Consider the following 21,202-nt stretch of genomic DNA (forward strand, 5'->3'; position numbering starts at 1 on the left):
ACTGGGTATCAGCTTGAGGGCCGGTCCACACTACTCCCATGCTTGGCCTTCTGCTATGTCATGGGCTTTAACTCTTGACCAGTGGGCATCTGAGTTCTAAGCAAGTTCGTTCATATTCTTTGATATTTTAAGTGTAATTTCTTTCACTACTTGATAGAATGAGTTAACAAAAAAGGAGTAAGAATAGAGAAGACTTGTACATTGCTATCAACCTAATGATACAAAATCTGAAGAGGTTATTTAGGAGGTAAATATCCAAGGTGGTGGACATTATTTTTGTGAACTTGTTTGAAAGACTATCTTTGTGGCCTGTTTGACTAATTCAGCCTTTTTTAAAAATTGAGTTATAATTGACATACAATATTATGTTCATTCAAATATCTAAGATGGCAATCCAATATTACATATTATAAAATGATCATCACAAAAGGTCTAGTTACCATCTGTCACCACACAAAATTGTTACAATATTATTGACTATATCCCTATGCGGTATATTGCATCTCCATGAATTACTTATTTTATAACTGGAAGTTTGTATCTCTTAATATACTTCACCTGTTTCACGCATCTCCCCCCATCCACCCCACTGCAGTCACCAGTTCTGTATATCCATGAATCTGTTTTTATTCTGTTTGTAAACTTGTTTTGTTTTTTAGTTTCCACATACAAGCAAACTTATATTGTATTTGTGACTTATTTAGTATAGGTCCACCACCCATGTTGTCACAAATGACAAAATTTCATTCTTTTTTATAGCTGAATACGTTCCACTTTATAGATCACATTTTCTTTGTCCATTTATCTACTAATGGACACTTGAGTTGCTTCCATATCTTGCCTATTATAAATAATGCTGCATTGAACATAGGGATAAATATATCTTTTCAAATTAGTGCTTTTTTTTTTTTTTTTTTTTTAATAAATACCCAGGAGTGGAATTGCTGGACTGTATGGTAGCTTTATTTTATTTTATTTTTTTGTGGGTCCTCTGTACTATTTTCCACAGGAGGCTGCACCAATTTATTTGCCCACCAACAGTGCACAAGGATTTCCTTTTCTCCATGTTCTTGCCAACACTTGTTATTTCTTGTCTTTTTAATTCTAGCCATCGTGACTGATTTGAGGTGGTATTTCATTGTTTTGATTTGCATTTCCCTGATAATTGTGACAGTGAGCATCTTTTCATGTGCCTGTGTGTCTTCTTTGGCAAAAATGTCTATTCAGGCTTTCTGCTCATTTAAAAAATCAGGTTGTTGAGGTTTTTGTTATTGAGTTGTAGTAGTTCTTCATATATTTTGGATAGCAACCATTCCAAGTATCTCTTCCCATTCCCATTCTCGGAATGCCTTTTCATTTTGTTGATGGTTTCCTTCGCTGTGCAAAAGTTTTGTGTAATGTAGTTCCATTTGTTGATATTTTGCTTTTGTTTCCCTTGCTTGAGGAGACGTATCCAAAAAAAATGTTACTGAGAATGATGTCCAAGTGTTTAATGCCTGTTTTTATCCTAGGAGTTTTATAGTTTCATCTCTTACTTAAGTTTTCAGTGCATTCTGAGTTAATTTTTTTCTTTTTTGGTATGGTGTAAGAAAGTGGTCCAGTTTCATTCTTTTCCATGTGATTGTGCAGTTTTCCCAACACAACTGATCAAAAAAGCTGTCTTTACTCCTTTGTATGTTGTCTCTTTGTTGTAGATTGACCATTTAAGGGTTTATTTCTGGGCTCTCTTCTATTCTGTTGATCTGTCTTTTTCCATCAGTACCATATTGTCTTGAATACTATAGCTTTGGAATATAGTCTGAAATTGGGAGTATGTTACCTCCAATTTTATTATTCTTTTTTCTTAAAATTGCTTTGACTGTTTGTGGTTTTTTGTGTTATTTACAAACTGTAGGATTATTTGTTCTAGTTCTGAGAAAAATGCCATGGGTGTTTTGATAGGGATTGATTGACTCTGTAGACTGCTTTGAGTAGTGTGGACATTGTAACAATTCTTCCAATCTATGCACATGGTTTATCTTTCCATTTGTTTGTGTCGTCTTCAGTTTTTTCCATCAGTATCTTGGAGTTTTCAGAGTATAGATCTTTTACCACCTTGGTTAAATTTATTCCTAGGTATTTTATTTGTTTTGATGCAATTATAAATAGGTTGGCTTTCTTAATTTTTTTTTCTGATAGTTGATTATTAGTGTATGGGAACACAACAGTATGTTAACTGTGTCGTATAATGTTACTGAATTTATGTTCCATGAAAAGAATGTGTATTATGTTGGTTTGGGGTGGAGTATTCTGTACTCTGTCCCACCAGCACTGGTCCAGTGCAGTAATATGACCTAAGCTTTTCTGTTCAGCATTCTGTTGATCTTGTATTCCCAATTTGCATTATATAATACATTCACAAATTATACATATATACTATTAATAGCATAATTATACTCCCAAAAATATTTAAAAAATAGAAAATGGCTTTTTACATTTAACTTTTTTAATCCTGTTTTTTGTAATTTACCTATTTATTAGTCATAGTTATGCAGTTTTAGAACTCAGTTTTAGAACATTTCATCACCCCAAAAAACAACTCTATACCTCTTAGCCAACCTCATTAATACCCTTCTCCCTCCAGCTCTAGGTAACCACTAATGTACTTTCTGTTTAAATAGACTGTTCAGTTCTGGACATTTTATACAAATATGGTCATATAATATGTAGTTACACATTTGTAACTGGGCTTTTTTTCACTTGGCATAATGTGTTCAAGGCTCATCCCTGTTGTATGTATTAATAATATCTTAGTTTTAATATAAAAATATTTAATTTTACTTAACCATGAGGAACACTTGATTCTTCTGGAAAAAATGTTCTTTCTTTTTCTATGTATGTACACTTTTCTCCCCACCTAGCCCAAACATACCATTCACATACCCCTAGAATACATATATTTCAGTTTTATGTTCACAGATACATTCCTAAAATTGTGTGATAATACTGCCTTTTAAAAAGTTCCCACATGCCTTTCAAAAAACATCTCAGGAAAAAGCACTGTCTTAGTTTAAAGCAAGCAAACTCCCAAGATCTCAGTTACTGCCTATCTTACTGTCAACATGTAAGAGTCAGGGAGAAGCAAATAGAGGCCCTAATGGAGATAAAGATTGGGCTGTTTGTTTCTAGGCCAGTTATGCATTTAGGTTTTTTCAGAGGCTTCCCAAAACAAATCCCTTAGCTGACATCAGAAAGGATTGATTCTCTTGTACAAAAGTGACACCAGCTGCAGTCATTTAAGCAAATCTTTTGCTATTTATGTCAATTAACATGGAACATAAGGATTACAGATAATATTAGATACGATTCACTTGAATTTCATATTTTTATTTTATTACATATTACTTAATAAATCTATATTTGCATATGCTTATTCTTCTTGGCCCACCTCTTGAACAGCCTACTGGGGACAGAGCTGATCTTGTTCATCTCTGTATTCATTTTTCCTTGGCTGGGCAAATTACTGGCCCTTAATAAATGCTTATCAAATTGAATTATAGGTTGTTGCTTAAACATTAATGTCTATATAAATCAATTCTGATGATATTCTCCAAAATTATAGCTGATGAGTGGTAAGGTACTCAGTGAATAATTAAGGAGAGGTCACTGACTGATGTTTGGGTTTATATAGGGAAAGTACAGAAAGTTTTGAGTTGTGTGCCAGTTGTATCTCCGTAGTTGTTAAGAGTTTGAAGGTTGTGGTCTTAAGGTATCATTCCTCAGTCTTTAAATTTAACAGTAGAAATAGGAATTACTTTCAATTAACAGAAATTAAGGTTAAAATACTTTTCCAGAAAATCTTCTATATATACAACTTTTTATAGCTTAATAGTTTTGTAATTCCCAGGATTAAGCATTATCTTTTTGTTTCGAACTGTTTCTTCAAGTATGAAGTGTTTTGGTGGTCTTTATAACACAGATCATAATTTATGTATTATTGATTCCTTCTGACAATTGAATGTTTTAATATAAGCCATGAAAGTATTTAAAATTGGTAGACAGTATTAGATTGTTATTTGTACATAATTTGTTGATTGCTTGATTGATAGAAACTGCCTGAGTACTGGGGAGGGGCAGGAAGAGAATCTTAAGCAGGTTCCATGCCCAACTCCAAGCTGGGAGCAGGGCTCAATCCCAGGACCCTGAGATTATGACCTGAGCCGAAATCAAGAGTTAGATGCTTAACCGACTGAGCCACCCAGGCGCCTCTATTTATATGTAGTTTTAAAGTACACACGTCTGATAAACATTAATTTCTAACTGTGGATAAAGCGATTTTTGACTTGGGGTCTCATTATAAGCCTAATAATGATGATAATAATACAGATGATAAAAGCTTTTTTATTACATGGTTTTATCATTTAGTGTCATAGTCTCTAAGGTATTTTTTCCTCCTGCTTGTATTTTTTTTATATATATAGGATAGGAAAGGAAGGCTCACAGACTCAGTTATACAGGCCAGGTAACTACAGAGACAAATCTTGAACTTAAGGTTTATGATTGCAAAAGGAAAAATCTTTCCCTATAGCATGGTGCATCTGTTATTTATTTATTAACTACTTATAGTTCAGTGGTTTAAAAATAAGTAGAAACAGTTTCTGTACTCAGTTTTTTCTACTGAATTAAAAACCATTGAAGGTAATAAAAACTGACATCTGCTTAATATATTAGTACATTGTACTAATGATTCAGTGATATATTGTAGTGCAACAAAGTAGAATATAGAACTGCAAATCCATAAGTTGTCTGAAAATTTAATGTAATGCTTTCGTTGAATGTTGTAATTCTTTTTCAGGATTTAATATTAACAAAATTTAAAAACATTAATGTATTGCAATTTTTTTTCTTTCCCAGACAGATAGTGATTATGTACACAGTGTTGTAGCCAACCTGGAGAAAGAGTAAGTTCTTAATTATGAAAATGGAAATATTTTATTTTATTTTATTTTTTTAATAATAAATTTATTTTTTTATTGGTGTTCAATTTGCCAATATACAGAATAACACCCAGTGCTCATCCCGTCAAGTGCCCCCCACCCAGTCACCCCCACACCCTGCCCTCCTCCCCTTCCACCACCCATAGTTCGTTTCCCAGAGTTAGGAGTCTTCCATTTTCTGTCTCCCTTTCTGATATTTCCTACCCATTTCTTCTCCCTTCCCCTATATTCCCTTTCACTATTATTTATATTCCCCAAATGAATGAGACCATATAATGTTTGTCCTTCTCCGATTGACTTATTTCACTCAGCATAATACCCTCCAGTTCCATCCATGTCGAAGCAAATGGGGGGTATTTGTCGTTTCTAATGGCTGAGTAATATTCCATTGTATACATAGACCACATCTTCTTTATCCATTCATCTTTCGATGGACACTGAGGCTCCTTCCACAGTTTGGCTATCGTGGACATTGCTGCTAGAAACATTGGGGTGCAGGTGTCCCGGCGTTTCATTGTATCTGTATGTTTGGGGTAAATCCCCAGCAGTGCAATTGCTGGGTTGTAGGGCAGATCTATTTTTAACTCTTTGAGGAACCTCCACACAGTTTTCCAGAGTGGCTGCACCAGTTCACATTCCCACCAACAGTGCAAAAGGGTTCCTTTTCTCTGCATCCTCTCCAACATTTGTGGTTTCCTGCCTTGTTAATTTTCACCATTCTCACTGGTGTGAGGTGGTATCTCATTGTGGTTTTGATTTGTATTTCCCTGATGGCAAGTGATGCGGAGCATTTTCTCATGTGCGTGTTGGCCATGTCTATGTCTTCCTCTGTGAGATTTCTGTTCATGTCTTTTGCCCATTTCATGATTGGATTGTTTGTTTCTTTGGTGTTGAGTTTAATAAGTTCTTTATAGATCTTGGAAACTAGCCCTTTATCTGATACATCATTTGCAAATACCTTCTCCCATTCTGTAGGTTGTCTTTTAGTTTTGTTGACTGTATCCTTTGCTGTGCAAAAGCTTCTTATCTTGATGAAGTCCCAATAGTTCATTTTTGCTTTTGTTTCTTTTGCCTTCGTGGATGTATCTTGCAAGAAGTTACTGTGGCCGAGTTCAAAAAGGGTGTTGCCTGTGTTCTCCTCTAGGATTTTTTTTTAATTTTTAATTTATTTATGATAGTCACAGAGAGAGAGAGAGAGAGAGAGAGAGAGGCAGAGACACAGGCAGAGGGAGAAGCAGGCTCCATGCACCGGGAGCCCGACGTGGGATTCGATCCCGTGTCTCCAGGATCGCGCCCTGGGCCAAAGGCAGGCGCCAAACCGCTGCGCCACCCAGGGTCTTTCTCACATTTAGATCTTTCATCCAGAAAATGGAAATATTTTAATTACTGGTACTGGCCTTTTGCTAAAAGAAAATGCCTTTTTTCTAGTTCATTTCTCTGTGGAGTTTAGTGTTCATTGGCCACTACCATTGATCTTTTATATTTTCATAAAGTACATGCGTATATACCCAGTTTTCTGATTATGGGTAAATTGGTGTATTTCAGAATAGAAAATATTTGAATGTCCTACATCTGTAACCCTATCAAATAAATTTTAAGTCTTGAAGACAGTGAATATAGAGAGAGTCATATGTCTTTCACCCTCTTTCGACTAAGATAAAAAACTTTCTGCTGTCAGGGGTAGACCGTCTTATAGCAGTTTCAAACCTCAGTGCTAAAAACTATGGCTAAGTCTTTTCTATTCTGCAAAGATTGAGTAACAATTTATTGTGAGAAAGGCACTTAGCAGCTAACAGATGGAAAGCTTAGTTTCAGATATTGTTCATTTTTATAGTATCGCCTTCATAGTTTAATAGTGATATCCTAAAAACTAGTCTTGATAAGAGTTTATTCATTGACTTTTACTTGTTTTGCCCCAAAGATGTGACTTTTACTTAAAAAGACAAAAAGAAACAATTGTCAACTCTAGATTTAAAATAATGTGGTTCTTTATCAAAAGAAACCAGAGATTTTTAAAAATATATATGGAGTTCAGAACTAAATTGTGCATTTGTTAGATTTTTTCCCTCAAGTATTCAATTTCTTGGCATCCCTTTATATAAACACAATTTAGTATAGACTCAAATATAGGAACAGGGCAATAATTACTGACCCCTCCTCCCATAAACCACATGGGCAGGTCTGTGGGGCTCATGCTGTGATTTTGTAGTTTCTCTTCTCCCTTCATGTGTGGAAACCCCAAGCCCAGAAAAAAAGTACAGCTGAGCATGAAGAACATTTGTGTGAAGGCGGGTAGTTGCACAAAGATTTTGTGGAGATTTATGAAAATTAAATGAGGGAGAATGTAAATATGAAAGAAAGTACATTTGAGTTAGTAAAGCTGTTTACAAAAACTTTAGAACAGGTTTTCTCAACCTTGGCACTATGGACATTTTGGGCTAAATAATTTTTTGTTGTCAGGACCGTTATTCACATTGTAGGATATTTAGCAGCATCCTTGGTGTCTGCGCACTAAATGTCAACGGTACTGCCCACAGGACAACCAGATTCATCTAGACATTGCTCAATGTACACATGGAGGACAAGATGGCCCTCAGTTGAGAAATGACAAGGTTAGGATGACATGTAGTCTATAACTCACAACTAAACTGTCCTGAAAGTTGGGGCACTTTGGTTTTTGCATAAAGATATAGAAATAGACGCACACATTCCTTTGTTTTTCTTTAATTCTGTAATTTTCTGTGATACCTTGATTTAATTTTTTAAAAATTTTCCTATTTTTTAGGAATATTCCTGCAGCTGGCCTAGAATTTCTATATTTCTCTAAGGATAGTAGCATTTTACACTGTTTTAAAAGCATTATTTAAAAATAAAAACTTCATGTTATTGGAAAAAATTTGTATTTTCTGGCAAGTAAAACCAATAATGAGCTACTTCTATGAGCACACAGTGACCATAACAGTATGCCTTACTGATATGTTTTATGTTAAACACAGTAAATTGAGCATTATGATAAAATCCCACAGAATTTAAATAATTCAGCTAACCTTTCTTTTGGCAGATTTTCTAAAGAAATCACTTCTGGCTTGGTGGAAATAATATCACCTCCTGAAAGCTATTATCCTGACCTGACAAACTTAAAGGAGACATTTGGAGACTCCAAAGAAAGAGTAAGGTGAGCCTGTGTTGTTTAAGATCTCCCACCCTTGTGAGTATGATGTGTAATAAATGTAGCTCTCCTTTACAGAAATATAATATGTTTTAAGGTTGAGCTAATTTGTGAGAGCTTATGAATTTTTGGTTATTTGTTTGGAAATTCTATGGAGTTTCTAACAAGAGATTGAATTTGGTATGCTCAATAACTTTTATAACTGCTCTTCTGTGGAGTTGTAACTTTTCCTAAGAGTATATTCAGAATAATTCAAAAGCTAGTTTAGATAGAAACTTCATATCTGTATGAAAAATAAATGAGAACTGATTCAGTGGAAGTGATAAAAACAATATTACTGTTCTGCAGAATTACACTGTAATAATGTAAAAATCCAGTCAACTGGATTTATTTGTCTCTAAATCTATTAAGAATGCTGTAATCTAAGAGATCCTGATATTAGTTTTGGATTTTATATAACTAGAAAAAAGGAAAAAAAATAGTGTTGGGGGGAGAGATTTATTATATTTCTTGAGTTGTTAATTTGAAAGATAGATCCACATAGTTGGTTGTCTCTCAATAAATACAGTTTTAGTCTTAGAAAATTTAGGAATGAATTTGGTGAAAAATTCTAGGTCTTATTAAATTCAGAACAGCTTACAAGGTATATTCTGGAGAAGTTTACTTAGTATGAGTTAAACCTTTTATTTTATGTTTTTTTTCCCTTTAACTAGCTTTACAACCACTTCTATTGTTCAACATTAGTCTTTCTGTAGGCTACCAGGAATTCAGTAAAAGGACTTAATATTGTAAACCTTAAAGTATTTTGTTTTTTTTTTAAGCATTCAGTACAATGTTTATTAATTTCTGCCTTTATGCAAAGCACAGTCCTAGGCACCAAAGCAGTGATCCCCAAAGCATGAGTTCCCAGAGACATTAATATGTTACATTTTTTAAAAGGGCCTGTGGTCAAAGAAGTTTGGGAAGTTGGACTAAAAAGATTTTTTTTTAACAAATGTATTTACTGTTGGATGTTTCAACATCTTCTAATATACTAATATGCCTCTAATATATACTAGTGCTTCTAATATGTCTCCAAAAGGGGAATATAAGTGCTTCCCAAATTTACTTGCTTTAGACTCCTTTTTCCCTCAGGACATCTTGATTAGTGTTTCAGTAAAGGTTTCATTAGAGAAAAGTTAATTCTCTTTCATGCTCCCCTACATGGGTGTATCGTGTGTGTATGTATATTTGTGTATCTATGGGTAGACAGATATTTTGTGTGTGTGTGTGTGTGTATGACTATATATAGTCTATGTATATGTAATGTGTATGTGTATTATTAAAATGTAACATGCAATATGTGTTATAAAATATTTACACTTAATCTTATTTTGCTAAATTTGAGTCTGATTCCTAACTTACTTTTGAAAATTTTTTATTTCAGATGGAGAACAAAGCAAAACCTAGATTATTGTTTTCTAATGATGTATGCTCAGGAAAAGGGAATATATTACATTCAGGTAAGTGTGGCTTGTCCTTTAATGTTTTTTCACACTTTTAAGGGAAAAGTAATATCCAGAGTATATGTTCATTAAAACAGGAAGTTTTGAAAGTGTAAGCCCTCTAAGATGTATAAGATTATAACAATATATCAGAGAGCAGAAGAGTCTGCCATAGTCACTGATAATGTGGGTTCTGCAGTTCCATTCTCTGGTTTAGCACAAACGCTAGCTTTCTACTTAATGCTGTGACGGTGGGCAGGTAACTCATCTCTTTCCTCCTCTCCCATCCTTCCATTTTGGCTGTCATTCCTCCCTTCTCCATTGTTAAGAAGAACTAAGGTCTAATTACTTGGCAAATTTTAAAGAAGGATTTTTCTTACAGTTTTTTTTTTACTTCAATACATTTACATTTATATCAAAGATAATAAAACTGACATTTAACTCTAATGGTCCCAACTTTTAGCAGCATGGCTCAACAAATAAGTCTGTAATGATGTGGCTTTTAAGTTAGACAGGTAGGCAACAACTTAAATCACTGTAGGAAGCTCTTACTTCTTCCAAATCTCATTCTCCTTAGAGACGTAAGCTTAAATTTTACAATTGGAATTTCATTCTTTAACCAAAGGTCTTTATTACTTGTTCAAAATGCAGATACCACTGAGTGATGTAGCACACTAAGCCTGTCAGTTATTTATTTTTTTGGTATAAAAAGTTTATTAGATCTTTCCCTGGAAGGATGTTTTGATGAAAGTGTCAAGAAGAGGCTCTGGGTCCCTGAATCAGAAAGGAAATAAATGGTTTTGCAGCTGCTGGCAGGGGCTTGAGAGGTAAGGAAAGAAGGAAAAGTCTGCTATCACATGGTAGGGCAGACTTCATGAGGACAGACTCTGTCTCCTTTGACATTTTATCTCGGGCCACCTGCGTTCAGATGTGCAGGAATCCTTTCTTGGTTCTCAGGTTGGGAAATGTAAATAGTGATAGGGTCAGAATATAACATTGTAGGTAATAGTGTGTAAGAGTTGTGAGTATAAAAACATGGTGTTTAAAAAAACAAACAAACATGGTATTTTAAAATTAGTACATTTCCTTTAAATGTCTTAAGGAAGTCTTACTGTAATTTTACACGTCCCATATTATTGTAGTTGAACCGTGTTGTTTGTTCTAGGGCCACTATATATTTACACTATGGTCAAGGACTTTACAGAAAGAATTTAAAAGTGTAGTTACATTGCTTTTAAAATTTGTTTTAAATTTCTAAGAATAGAATTAATGGAATCTTAAAGCTTTTTTAGTGGAATAGAGGAAAAAGTAACCATTTAGGAAATTAGGGAAAGAATAGAGTTAAGAAAGAGGATAAGGAAAACTTCCTTTAAGCAGGGTGTGCGTATTGTGGTGTTAAAGCCACAGGAGCTATGAACTGACGCTTATTGCACATTTACCATATGTCGTGCATTGTTCATTACAACTTAGGCTTTACACATATTTACTCAATTAAAACATCTTGTTTTTCTAAGAACAAGATCATCTTGTACGTACTGTCTCATAGCCTGTTTTACTGTCGTCTAACATGATAGACATCTTTACTTGCCAGTAATAATGGGTAGGAAGAATTTTTATGGGAAGCAATAATTGCTTATTGAAGTATCACTATTCAGATATCATAATGACCTTTATGTTGGTCATTTAGATTATTCTGAACTTTTTAGTTGTGTCACAGATGAATCCAATGAACATTCCTAAAATTACCCAATTTTCTAAAGAAATTATGCCTCAAAAAAGAGGAAGTTGCTTTGTATTGAAGTCTTCACATAGTTTTGTATTATGTAGGGTTCTCTCAGTTCATTATGATCTACAAAGTGGGGAAAAAGCACATCAGTCTGAAAAGTCCCCAGTTTAATATTGTTTTTTTTTTAAGATTTATTTATTCATGAGACACACACACACACACACACACACACACACAGAGAGAGAGAGAGAGAGAGAGAGAGGGGCAGAGGGAGAAAGAAGGAGCCTGATGTGGGACTTGATCTCGGATCCCAGGATCACACCCTGAGCTGAAGGCAGACGCTCAGTCGCCGAGCCACTCAGGCATCCCTAATATTGGTTCTATATGTTGGTGAAAGGTAGAAATCCCCCCACAAAACTGGGGGAGATTAGTGTGTGAGGAAGCAAAGGGATTTAATCCAGACTTGATCAGTGTCCTAGGTGTGTGACTTCATGGTTGCATATGCTGGGGTGTATCTTATCCAGGATGCTTTTGATAGAGCGCTTTTAGAAAGGCAGTAGAGTCAGAGGTTACCCTATGGTCATTGTAGGCATGCTCCTGAAAGGGAAAAAATGCCACGTGTCCTGGTGTTCCATTTAGGGTTGGAATGAAGTTTCCTGTGACACAATCCTACACGTTCGTAAAGTGCTGTATCACAGATGACCTGGAATTGAAGAGTGTCTTCTGGAACACTGTTGGGTGATTGAGGTACCTCCTAGGTGGCATTGTGGAATTCCTATTGTATCCTGTCCCAAGACCCAATATGGCTGGTTGCCCCACTTGTAGTGATGCTGACATTCATTGGTGGGCTTGGTGGGAAGCTTAATCTCTCCTTTGGGAAGCTCCCCAGCAGCTACTCCTCCAGGAGTTCTGCATCCATTGATTATTTTTCCCTGGATAGGTTATTTCACAAGAGGTGGCCAAGTGATAATTTTGTAATTCTGTGATTTCTAACATTCTTATAAGCTGAGTTCTTCTGTGAAGAAATTTCTTCCCTCCTCAACTATTTGGTTGAGAAATAGTCCACTAAGGAAAGGCGGAATAGATGCCTGTTCTTTCTCTTCATTAATTTTTAAAGTTGGTACCCTAGAAATCTCCAGTGGTGGCCATTTAGAAAACATTGTTATGAATTCATGGGTTTTTAAAATATATTTGATTTGCCTTAGTCCTTGCCATCATTATTCACATCAATACATCATAAGCCATTGGGAATCTCTTCGAATTGGCTTTTGTATTCCTTCCATGTAAGTCCAGTAATCTTTGATCACTTCTGTGATCAAGATTGTGCTGACTGGCACAAGATTTGCACATTTGCTGTGCCAGATCTGGAATCAGCCATTTCTCTAAGGAGCCCTGGTCCATTTAGAGGCACATAGTATTTGGGACCACAATCCGGGTGCTTGAGATGCTCATTGCTCTTATGGAATCTCTGTTTCTAGGCTTTTTAGCAAAGAAAAGAGTAATTTAGTTTTCAGGGAGGAAAACTACAAACTCATATTGATATTCCCAAATCAAATGAAGATTTTAGGGCTTTTACTTAACTTTAAAAATTTTATACCTGTATTTCTTTTCTCTTACATTCAGAGTCTTAGTCTTACTAACATTATCCTATTAACATAATTCTTTTATTCTATAATATGTCTGAAATAGTTTCAAAATAATAATACCATCTAAAATAATAATAATAATAATATTATTCACTACTGTTAGACTACTGAATGTGATTTAGATTTTCTTTGTCCCCCCGCCTTAGAATATATCCTAATAGGAATATATAGCCAAAATTCTGTGTTTGAAAGTCACTGAAGAAATTCCTTATACTGTGTGCCAAATTGATATAAAACTTGGTCTGTTTCATTTTATATTCAGTTTTTAGGAATTTTTATCCCTTTTAGTTGTAAAAAAAAGTTCCCAAATCAGAACTTACAGAAGATAAGATGCAGAAGTCTCACTTTTATTCCCATTCCCATCATTGTTTTCTCCCTTCCCCATGGGTAACCACCATTAGTTTTTTTATTTCTTTTGTTTTTTTAAGATTTTATTTATTTGAAATAGAGTGAGACAGAGTGCAAGCACAAGTGGGAGAGGAGAGGAGCAGGGGGAAAAGGAAAAGCAGAGTCCCCATTGAGCGGGGAGCCTGATGCTGGGCTGGATCCCAGAACCCCAGGATCATGACCTGAGCCAAAGGCAGATGCTTAACCAGCTGAGCCACCCAGGCTAGTTTTTTATTTCTTTTTGTACTTAAATAAAAATTAAGCAAAAAAATATATAATATTTTTTATATGTAATATTCCAATATATATTTTTCTGATATTTCATTTGAATATTGTAAAAATATTTTCAATCTTGTTTTTTAGCTTCTCTCTGTAAACTAGAGATTACTAGTGAGATTAAGATTTGTTGAAGAACGGCTCTTGCTGTGACAAAACATTCATGTCAGAGAAGCACATACTTTCACAAAAAACCTATATAGGAAGGTTCATAGGAGCTTTATTTGTAATAGCCAAAATCTGGAAACAGGCCAGATGTTCTTTAGTTGGTGAATGTTAAAGAAACCGTCATACATCTATACCATGGAATATGAAATAATGAACAGAAACAAACTATTGATACCACATCTTGGATCTATGGAATTATGGGGACTTTAAAATACATTCTTGAAAGGTTACATACTGTATGACTCCATTTATATGGCATTCTTGAAATGACAAACTTGTAGACTGTTGGTTACCGGATGCTGAAAGTGGAGAAGGAAGGAGGTGGCTGTGAATATAAAGGGTAGTGTGGTAGCACAAGAATCCTTATAATGGAATTGTTCTGTTTCCCAAAAATTACATGGCACTAAACACACACACACACACCGGAATGCATGGAAAACTGGTGAAGTTGAATGAGGTCAGTGAATTGTATCAGTCAATTATAGTGTAGTTATACTGAAGAATGTTAGATTGGGGAAAACTGGGTGAAAGGTATTCGAGATCTCTGTGTTTTCTTATGGCCACACAGGAATCTACTCTTACCTTTAAATTGTTTTTTAAAAGTGAAGTTACTTATATACAAAAATCTGCATTTCTATACACTAATAACAAAGTGGCAGGAGAGGAAATTAAGAAAACAATTGGTTTACAATTGCACCAAAAAAGAATAAAATATCTAGAAATAAACTTTAACCAAGGAGATAAAAACGTGTACTCTGGGAACTATAAGATGGTGATGAAAGAAATTAAAGATAAGGGGTGCCTGGGTGGCTCAGTTGGTTAAGTGTCTGCCTTCAGCTCAGGTCATGATCCCGTGGTCCTGGGATGGAGCCTTACGTCAGGCTCCCTGTTCAGCAGGGAATCTGCTTCTCCCTTTCCCTCTGCCCCTCCCCCTGCTCCTTCTCTCTCTCCCCCCACCTCCCCAAATAAATTAAATCTTAAAAAAAAATTAAAGATGATACACCCAAGTGGAAATATATTCCATGCTCACAGAATGGAAGAATTAATATTGCTAAAATGTCCGTACAGCTGAAAGCAATCTAAAGATTCAGGGCAATCCCTATCAAAATACAAACAGTGTTTTTCTTAGAACTCAAACAGATAATACTCAAATTTGTATGGAATCACAAAAGATCATGAATATAGCCAAAGCAATTTTGAGAAAAAAAAAAACAAAAACAAAAACAAAGCTGGAGGTAACACAATTCTACATTTCAAGATATACTATACTACAAAGGGATAGTAATCAAAACAGTATGGTACAAGGACAAAAATTGACACAAAGATCATTGGAATAGAATAGAGAACTCAGAAATAAAAGTGAAAGTGTTTGATGAGATGCGATAGTGGGACAAAGCAATTTTCCTAATTGAATGTAAAAATGTGAATTTATGTGTGGTAGCCAAAATTAACGTACTAAATTTTAAATAGGCATTTGACCGTTACATCTACATTTCTATGCATTTAAATAGTCCCAGACTTGTTTTTGGAAATTACTTACTGGAAAAAATTTGGAATTGCCTGGTATTAGGGATCATCTTTCCTTTGGGCATAGGTAGTATTTAGGTTTGGGTGTAGGCAGCTCTTCTTTCAGAAAGGAAAGTTAGGTGTCAGTGTAGTTCTGTGTTTTGTCAAGTTTGCCCTCCAGCTTCCCTAAAATTCTGAAGGCATAAAAAATGTCTTTTCTGTTCACTGATGTATTCTCTGGGGTTATATAGTGTCTGAAACACAACAGAAGCTCGATAAATATTTGGTGAGTCAGTATCCTGTCTTTCCAAATATTCCTACTGTTTCTTCATGGGTGGGAAGAAGAAAGCTTTTAAGACTTAAATGCATGAAAAAATCTAAATATTAAAATAAGTGAAAATTGCTTAGCAAGTAACTAGAAGTGGTAACATGAAATTAAGAAAAGGAAAAAAAATTTAGGATATTAAAATTATCTTGTGACTTGAAAATTTTATGATAGGAGATTCTGGGGTGGAAGTCTTTGCATACACTTATGATCGCTGATCTTTGTCAACTCCTAATTGAATTGGTGAAAATCCCAAGCAAGCATAAATAACACATAATGCTGGCCGAGCATATGGGATTAACTGGCGCTCTGAATTGCCACAGCTTCTTAAGTATTTTGAAGATATTAATTAACTATTAATTTAATTTTTCATTTTTAAAGATTTATTTTAGAGAGAGCGAGCAAGGGGAGGGACAGAGGTAGAGGGAGTGAGAGAATCTCCAGCAGACTCCCCACTGAGCAATGGAGCCCAGTGCAGGGCTCAGTCTCACAATCCTGAGATCATGACCTGAGCTGAAGTCAAGATTTGGACGCTTAGCTGACTGAGCCACCTAGGCGCCCCTGAAGATCTCTTTTAAAATTTCAAAAGTTTCAGGAATCTGTCCCACATAAATGAAAAGCGCTAATATGTAAATATGAGCACATTTACTGTATCATTGTTTGCATCGACAAAAAATGAGAAACAAGCTGGATGTATGCCTATGATCAGGGATTCACTGAATGAATTCTTTTACATTGATATCATAGAATATTATATATCTACTAAATATTAGCCTGGAAAGATACTCAAGATATATTAAGAGAAAAAAGTGTGATAATATCCCTTATTTATAAAAATGTAAACGTGGATGAGAACCTAAAGTACATATGGGTCTTTTTGTGCTCTATGGCCATATAGAAGGTAGCAAATGGATGCACAACCCAACTTTTAACGTTGGTTACCTCAGCTGGCAGGCTAGAGGGCAGAGAAGGAAAACTGCTGACTTTTTGACTTAGTACATCGTATTATGTAAAAAAAAAAAAAAAAAAAAAAATTAAAGGCCCAAAAAATTTCTTTTGGAAATTTTTGGAAATTTAGTAAATTTCTTTTACTTTGAAAAGTAGAAATGATAGTGTGAAATCATGTTGGGCACCATGAGAGGACCAAAAAGGGAGTATTCATGGCACGGGACTGTGATTTTTCCACAGTAGGGGAGTAGTTTCAGTGACTCACTATATGCCTCTTCCATTTTATTGTCCTTATTTTCTTTCAATAAAATTTATATTTTCATCATTTTTGACCATATTTTTCTCGATTTGCATTATAAAAGTATACTTGAGTTTTCTTTTAATAATGTCCTTTTATCTGGATCTTTCCATCTCTTTCTGATATATTTATTCAATTGTTCAACTTCCTTTAGCTTGAAGATGATATTATTGTCAAACAGAATTACTTCAACACTATAAAAAATTTTGCACTTCAACTTTCTTCTGAGGAATGGATGATACTAGAGTTCTCCCAGCTGGGCTTCATCGGTAAGAAAAGTGTCAGATTTATATACTTTTCAGAAATAACTGTGACTCTTGGTATCTTAAACTAATTTCTTTGACCTCTGGAAATGGATTGCTTTTGAGGAAATTTAATTTAGGTGAACTTCTGTATGTGAAATGATGAAAGTCAACCCCAAATAGTATTTGGATACTTTTAAAAGATTGTCGTATTTACTATGGCGTTCATCAGGCAGGCCTGCTGGCTTCTTACATATACACTTAAAGCCAGCCATGGTGCTGAGCACGTCTGATTTCTCCTCTGACACTTCCAGATGCTCTTTTATGGCCCAGTGCTTTTGCATCATTGGTGTTTAAAAAAAAGAATGCCACACTAAATGTTTTCTAGTATGAATTCCTGGTATTTGATGTAGTACTCGAAGTTCTTGTTTGGTGATTAATTTGTATTTGTTTGTTGCTTTCATAGACTAGTTAGGGTGTTCATTTAAAAATTTTTTCCCACTAAAATTCCTAAATCATTCAACTAAAGAGTACATGTTTAAACTTGAAGAACTGCAGGCAGTTTACAGGTTTAAAAAAAAAACGCAGAGGATAACATTTCACTTCCAAAAGCACCCTAAAACTTTAAGTATTAGAGACTAAGCCTTTGACCTTGTTGATCATTTATCTCAAAACTTAATTTAAGAGTCAAATAATATCTTTGCTTGTGAAGGTTTTGTTGAAGACAGAATTAGGAAACCCTGATTTTGGCATTTATTCATTTGGTTAATTTTTTTTGTACTTAAATCTGAAGGAATCTAAAAGAACCTAAAGTTCTTTTTTTTTCTTTTTTTCTTTTTTTCTTTTTTTTTAATGGGGAGAGTTGTAATAAGACATGAAGGGAAAAAAAAATCCCTGACTCGGTTCTTAAATCCTACGAGTCAATAATTGTATGACAAATTTTATAAGAAAGAAAGTCAGGAGCTCTGTAGTCCTGTTTATACCCAGGTGACAACTCCGAATGTTTTGCTGAAGCATGTTTGTTTGCTTTTGATAAGACAAATTGGGAGGTTATTCATAACGACATATTTGATAGCACAAGCTTTCATGTCTTTGTTGTATAGATTTCATTTATTAAAGCCATCTTGATGCTTGGTTTCCTCGTAACAGCTACTGACTGAGAATGTTTTTTCAGGTAAAATGTTTCAAGCACCAGACCTGACTCTGATTGTGGAATTCATATTTATGTTCTATAAGGAGAAACCCATTGACTGGCTCTTGGACCATATACTCTGGGTAAAAGTCTGCAATCCTGAAAAAGATGCAGTAAGTTAATTTCTTACGAGGGTAGATGTAGGAGTGCTGGCAAAAATGACTCCTATATTTGGCCCATCATTTTGTTCATGTTCACTCTATGACCTCTCTTGGGGCTGCGTGTTCAGGGCTAATGATGATTACTGTACCTAGGTTAGAAATGCCCCCTGAGACTGAGACTGGGATGGCGACACACTTGTTTGGGTCTCCTGTGTTTCTGTTAGAGATAAAATAGTCTTTCCCCTTCCTGACACACAGGTGGTAATACAAGATCTAATTAAAGGTTAGCTGTCAGTTTAGGTCCAGTGCAACCCCTTGGACCTCAGGACAAGGCCCTTGCTCACTACAATGTATGTAGCCTCTTGCTCTATAGAATCTGTGGACTAAAGTGCAGACCTTGCAGAGAAGAACTGCATGGTTGGATCCTCATCCCCTTTAATCCTCACCCCCACACACCTTCAGTCCCCTTAAATTAAACTGTGCTTTCTCAGTTTGAGGAATACTTAGCGGTTCCTCCCCTACCGTTAACAGTGGAAGAGGCTTCTTTTCTGTATTTCATGAAAGTGACTTTCAGGAAGCCAGATTTTGTAAAGGAACAGTTAAATAGATGAATGAAAACAGTGTTTTCACTTAACATTTGAAGTGCTTGCTTGCTTTCTTGAACTGACAAAAAGTTCTTAAATTAGACTTTTAAATAACAGTGGAAAGTCCTGTAAAGCAGTGAAGTCTCCACCTTTCTTTAAATTTCTGATAGATGTTAGTAATGTCTTTAGGCTCTGATATTTTGTTACTGTGGGCTATAAATGTTCTCATATCTGTCCTGGGCCGGGGGGTTATTTCAGCTTTCTTATACTCTCTGTCATCTTTCTTTTTTTCAAATACTTTGGGGACAATATCAGGCCCCAACACATATGAAAATAAGGAATAAGACAGAAGTAATACTTTATACAAAAACAATGGTGAGTCAAAATGTACTTTTTAGTATATTACTTGAAAGAAACCAGTTTTCATAGTAATTTGCTGACCTTTGGGGTGATGATGGTAGCCAGTAAAAGTAAGGAAACAATGATTTTTGCTTTATCCTGTTATTTCCATAGAAATCTTATTGTAAAAAGTAATTAGATATGTTTTCCTTGTCCAATTTGAATTATACATCTGGAAAAAAGATATTTATTTGGTGTAAGCATAAATAAAATGTGAATACATATTCTTAAAAATAAGTCAATTTTGACATGTAATAACAGGAAATCTTTATTATGGGCATGTGTCTTTATAGGGATGACTTGACATTCATTTTAACAAACATTTAATTTGGCTTCATGAACTTACTATTTTCTCTAGAATAGTTTGATCATTCTACCTGCCAATTACTTTTTAGGACACTGTCTTCTGGTGTTTATAAGCTATTGTTATATTCTTTTTTTTTGTTTTTAAACCACTTTCATAGAGCAAATCATGGAATATAGCCAAATAGCAAAGTAGCTATTTTCCAACAATGATTGAACATGTACATTGATTTGAACAATTCATTTTTACAAGTCCTAACCTATATTTTCTTTGTGACTTACAGGAATTTTTATTGTAGGACATAAGAAAATTCATGTGATCTTTATACGCCTACAGTACACTTATATTTAATTGGTCCCGTGCAGTATCTTATCCTCCTATATGGTTAGGTTCTAAAATAACTGATGGTAAAAAATTTAAGCCACTGAAATCTATAAATTTTAGCACACAGCCCTTCAGATAGTTTGATCTACTCTGTCACTGCTCCCTAGGCCATGTTCTTCTGTGGCCCATAATTCTTCAGTTGCTTTGCTAGGATGTCAGGGAAGCTGTCACCACATAGTCGCTGGCCTCCAGAACACCATCTCTTTAACTGTGGTCTGGGAAGCCCCTCAGGGCGTTCACACATTCTTCCACAGGTTTATCAGCCCACTTTGACTCTTCAGGCACCAGTGTATCCATTGCTTAGTGAGAGGGCTCAGTCTAGGCACTGTTTGTTCTCCCCACCTCTGCACTCTTCTCCTTTACTCTGCCTTCCTTCCATTCTTCTCCTTTTACTTGAGTAGTTGAGTTTATGTGAATAGAATATGTTATGTTACCTTTAGTGTAGTGTTAGTAATAATAGTAATGAAGTAAGACCTCTTTGAGAAAAAGCAAGCATTTTAGTACCCAGAAAATTATTGGAGTCCTTCAGTAATAATAGTAATGAAGTAAGACCTCTTTGAGAAAAAGCAAGCATTTTAGTACCCAGAAAATTATTGGAGTCCTTCCCAAGTTGGAAGTGTCTTACAAACAAAGACCTACAAATGTGTCTTTCCAGTATGTTCTTGGTCTAGAACTTGTAGAACTCCCTGAAAAGAAAAAGCATGACAAAATAGCCGGGGCTTGAAGTACTGACTTAACACACAATGAGAGCCCTGCCAGGAGGATGGGTTTCACATCTGACCAAGAGTGAGGACAGGTTGTAATCTGAAGTCTGGACCATGAGGCACTTCAGGTTGAAACACAAGTGTCCCATAACTGTGCCGAGTTGTGGAACTTTAAATATCATGCACTTCCTTATGGTCAAGCTATTGCCTTGCGTTTTCAGATTACTTTGATGCAACAAAATGTGTCCTTTATTATTTGCAAATCCTTCATTGTATTATCTGATGCTATTCTATATTCTGTATATATGAACCAAACTTCTAGTTTATAGTGTGTGCATTTTACTTTTTATTTTTTTAAAGATTTTATTTACTCATGAGAGACA

The 21,202-nt window shown here is 35.1% G+C and overlaps 1 protein-coding gene across 8 annotated transcripts in view; it reads left to right on the forward strand.

Annotated features, from left to right (window-relative positions):
• Positions 1–21,202, forward strand: part of MGAT4A (alpha-1,3-mannosyl-glycoprotein 4-beta-N-acetylglucosaminyltransferase A) — a 155,353-nt gene that overhangs the window by 112,157 nt on the left and 21,994 nt on the right. For all 8 annotated transcript variants that reach the window (XM_072768062.1, XM_072768063.1, XM_072768061.1 and 5 more), the window contains 5 exons: positions 4,894–4,940; positions 8,038–8,151; positions 9,572–9,647; positions 17,064–17,178; positions 18,326–18,456. In XM_072768062.1, the coding sequence (XP_072624163.1) occupies positions 4,894–4,940; positions 8,038–8,151; positions 9,572–9,647; positions 17,064–17,178; positions 18,326–18,456 (483 nt within the window). The remainder of the gene's footprint in view (positions 1–4,893; positions 4,941–8,037; positions 8,152–9,571; positions 9,648–17,063; positions 17,179–18,325; positions 18,457–21,202) is intronic.

The sequence above is a fragment of the Canis lupus genome, chromosome 11 (assembly GCF_048164855.1).
Source record: "Canis lupus baileyi chromosome 11, mCanLup2.hap1, whole genome shotgun sequence".
Classification (NCBI taxonomy): domain Eukaryota; kingdom Metazoa; phylum Chordata; class Mammalia; order Carnivora; family Canidae; genus Canis; species Canis lupus.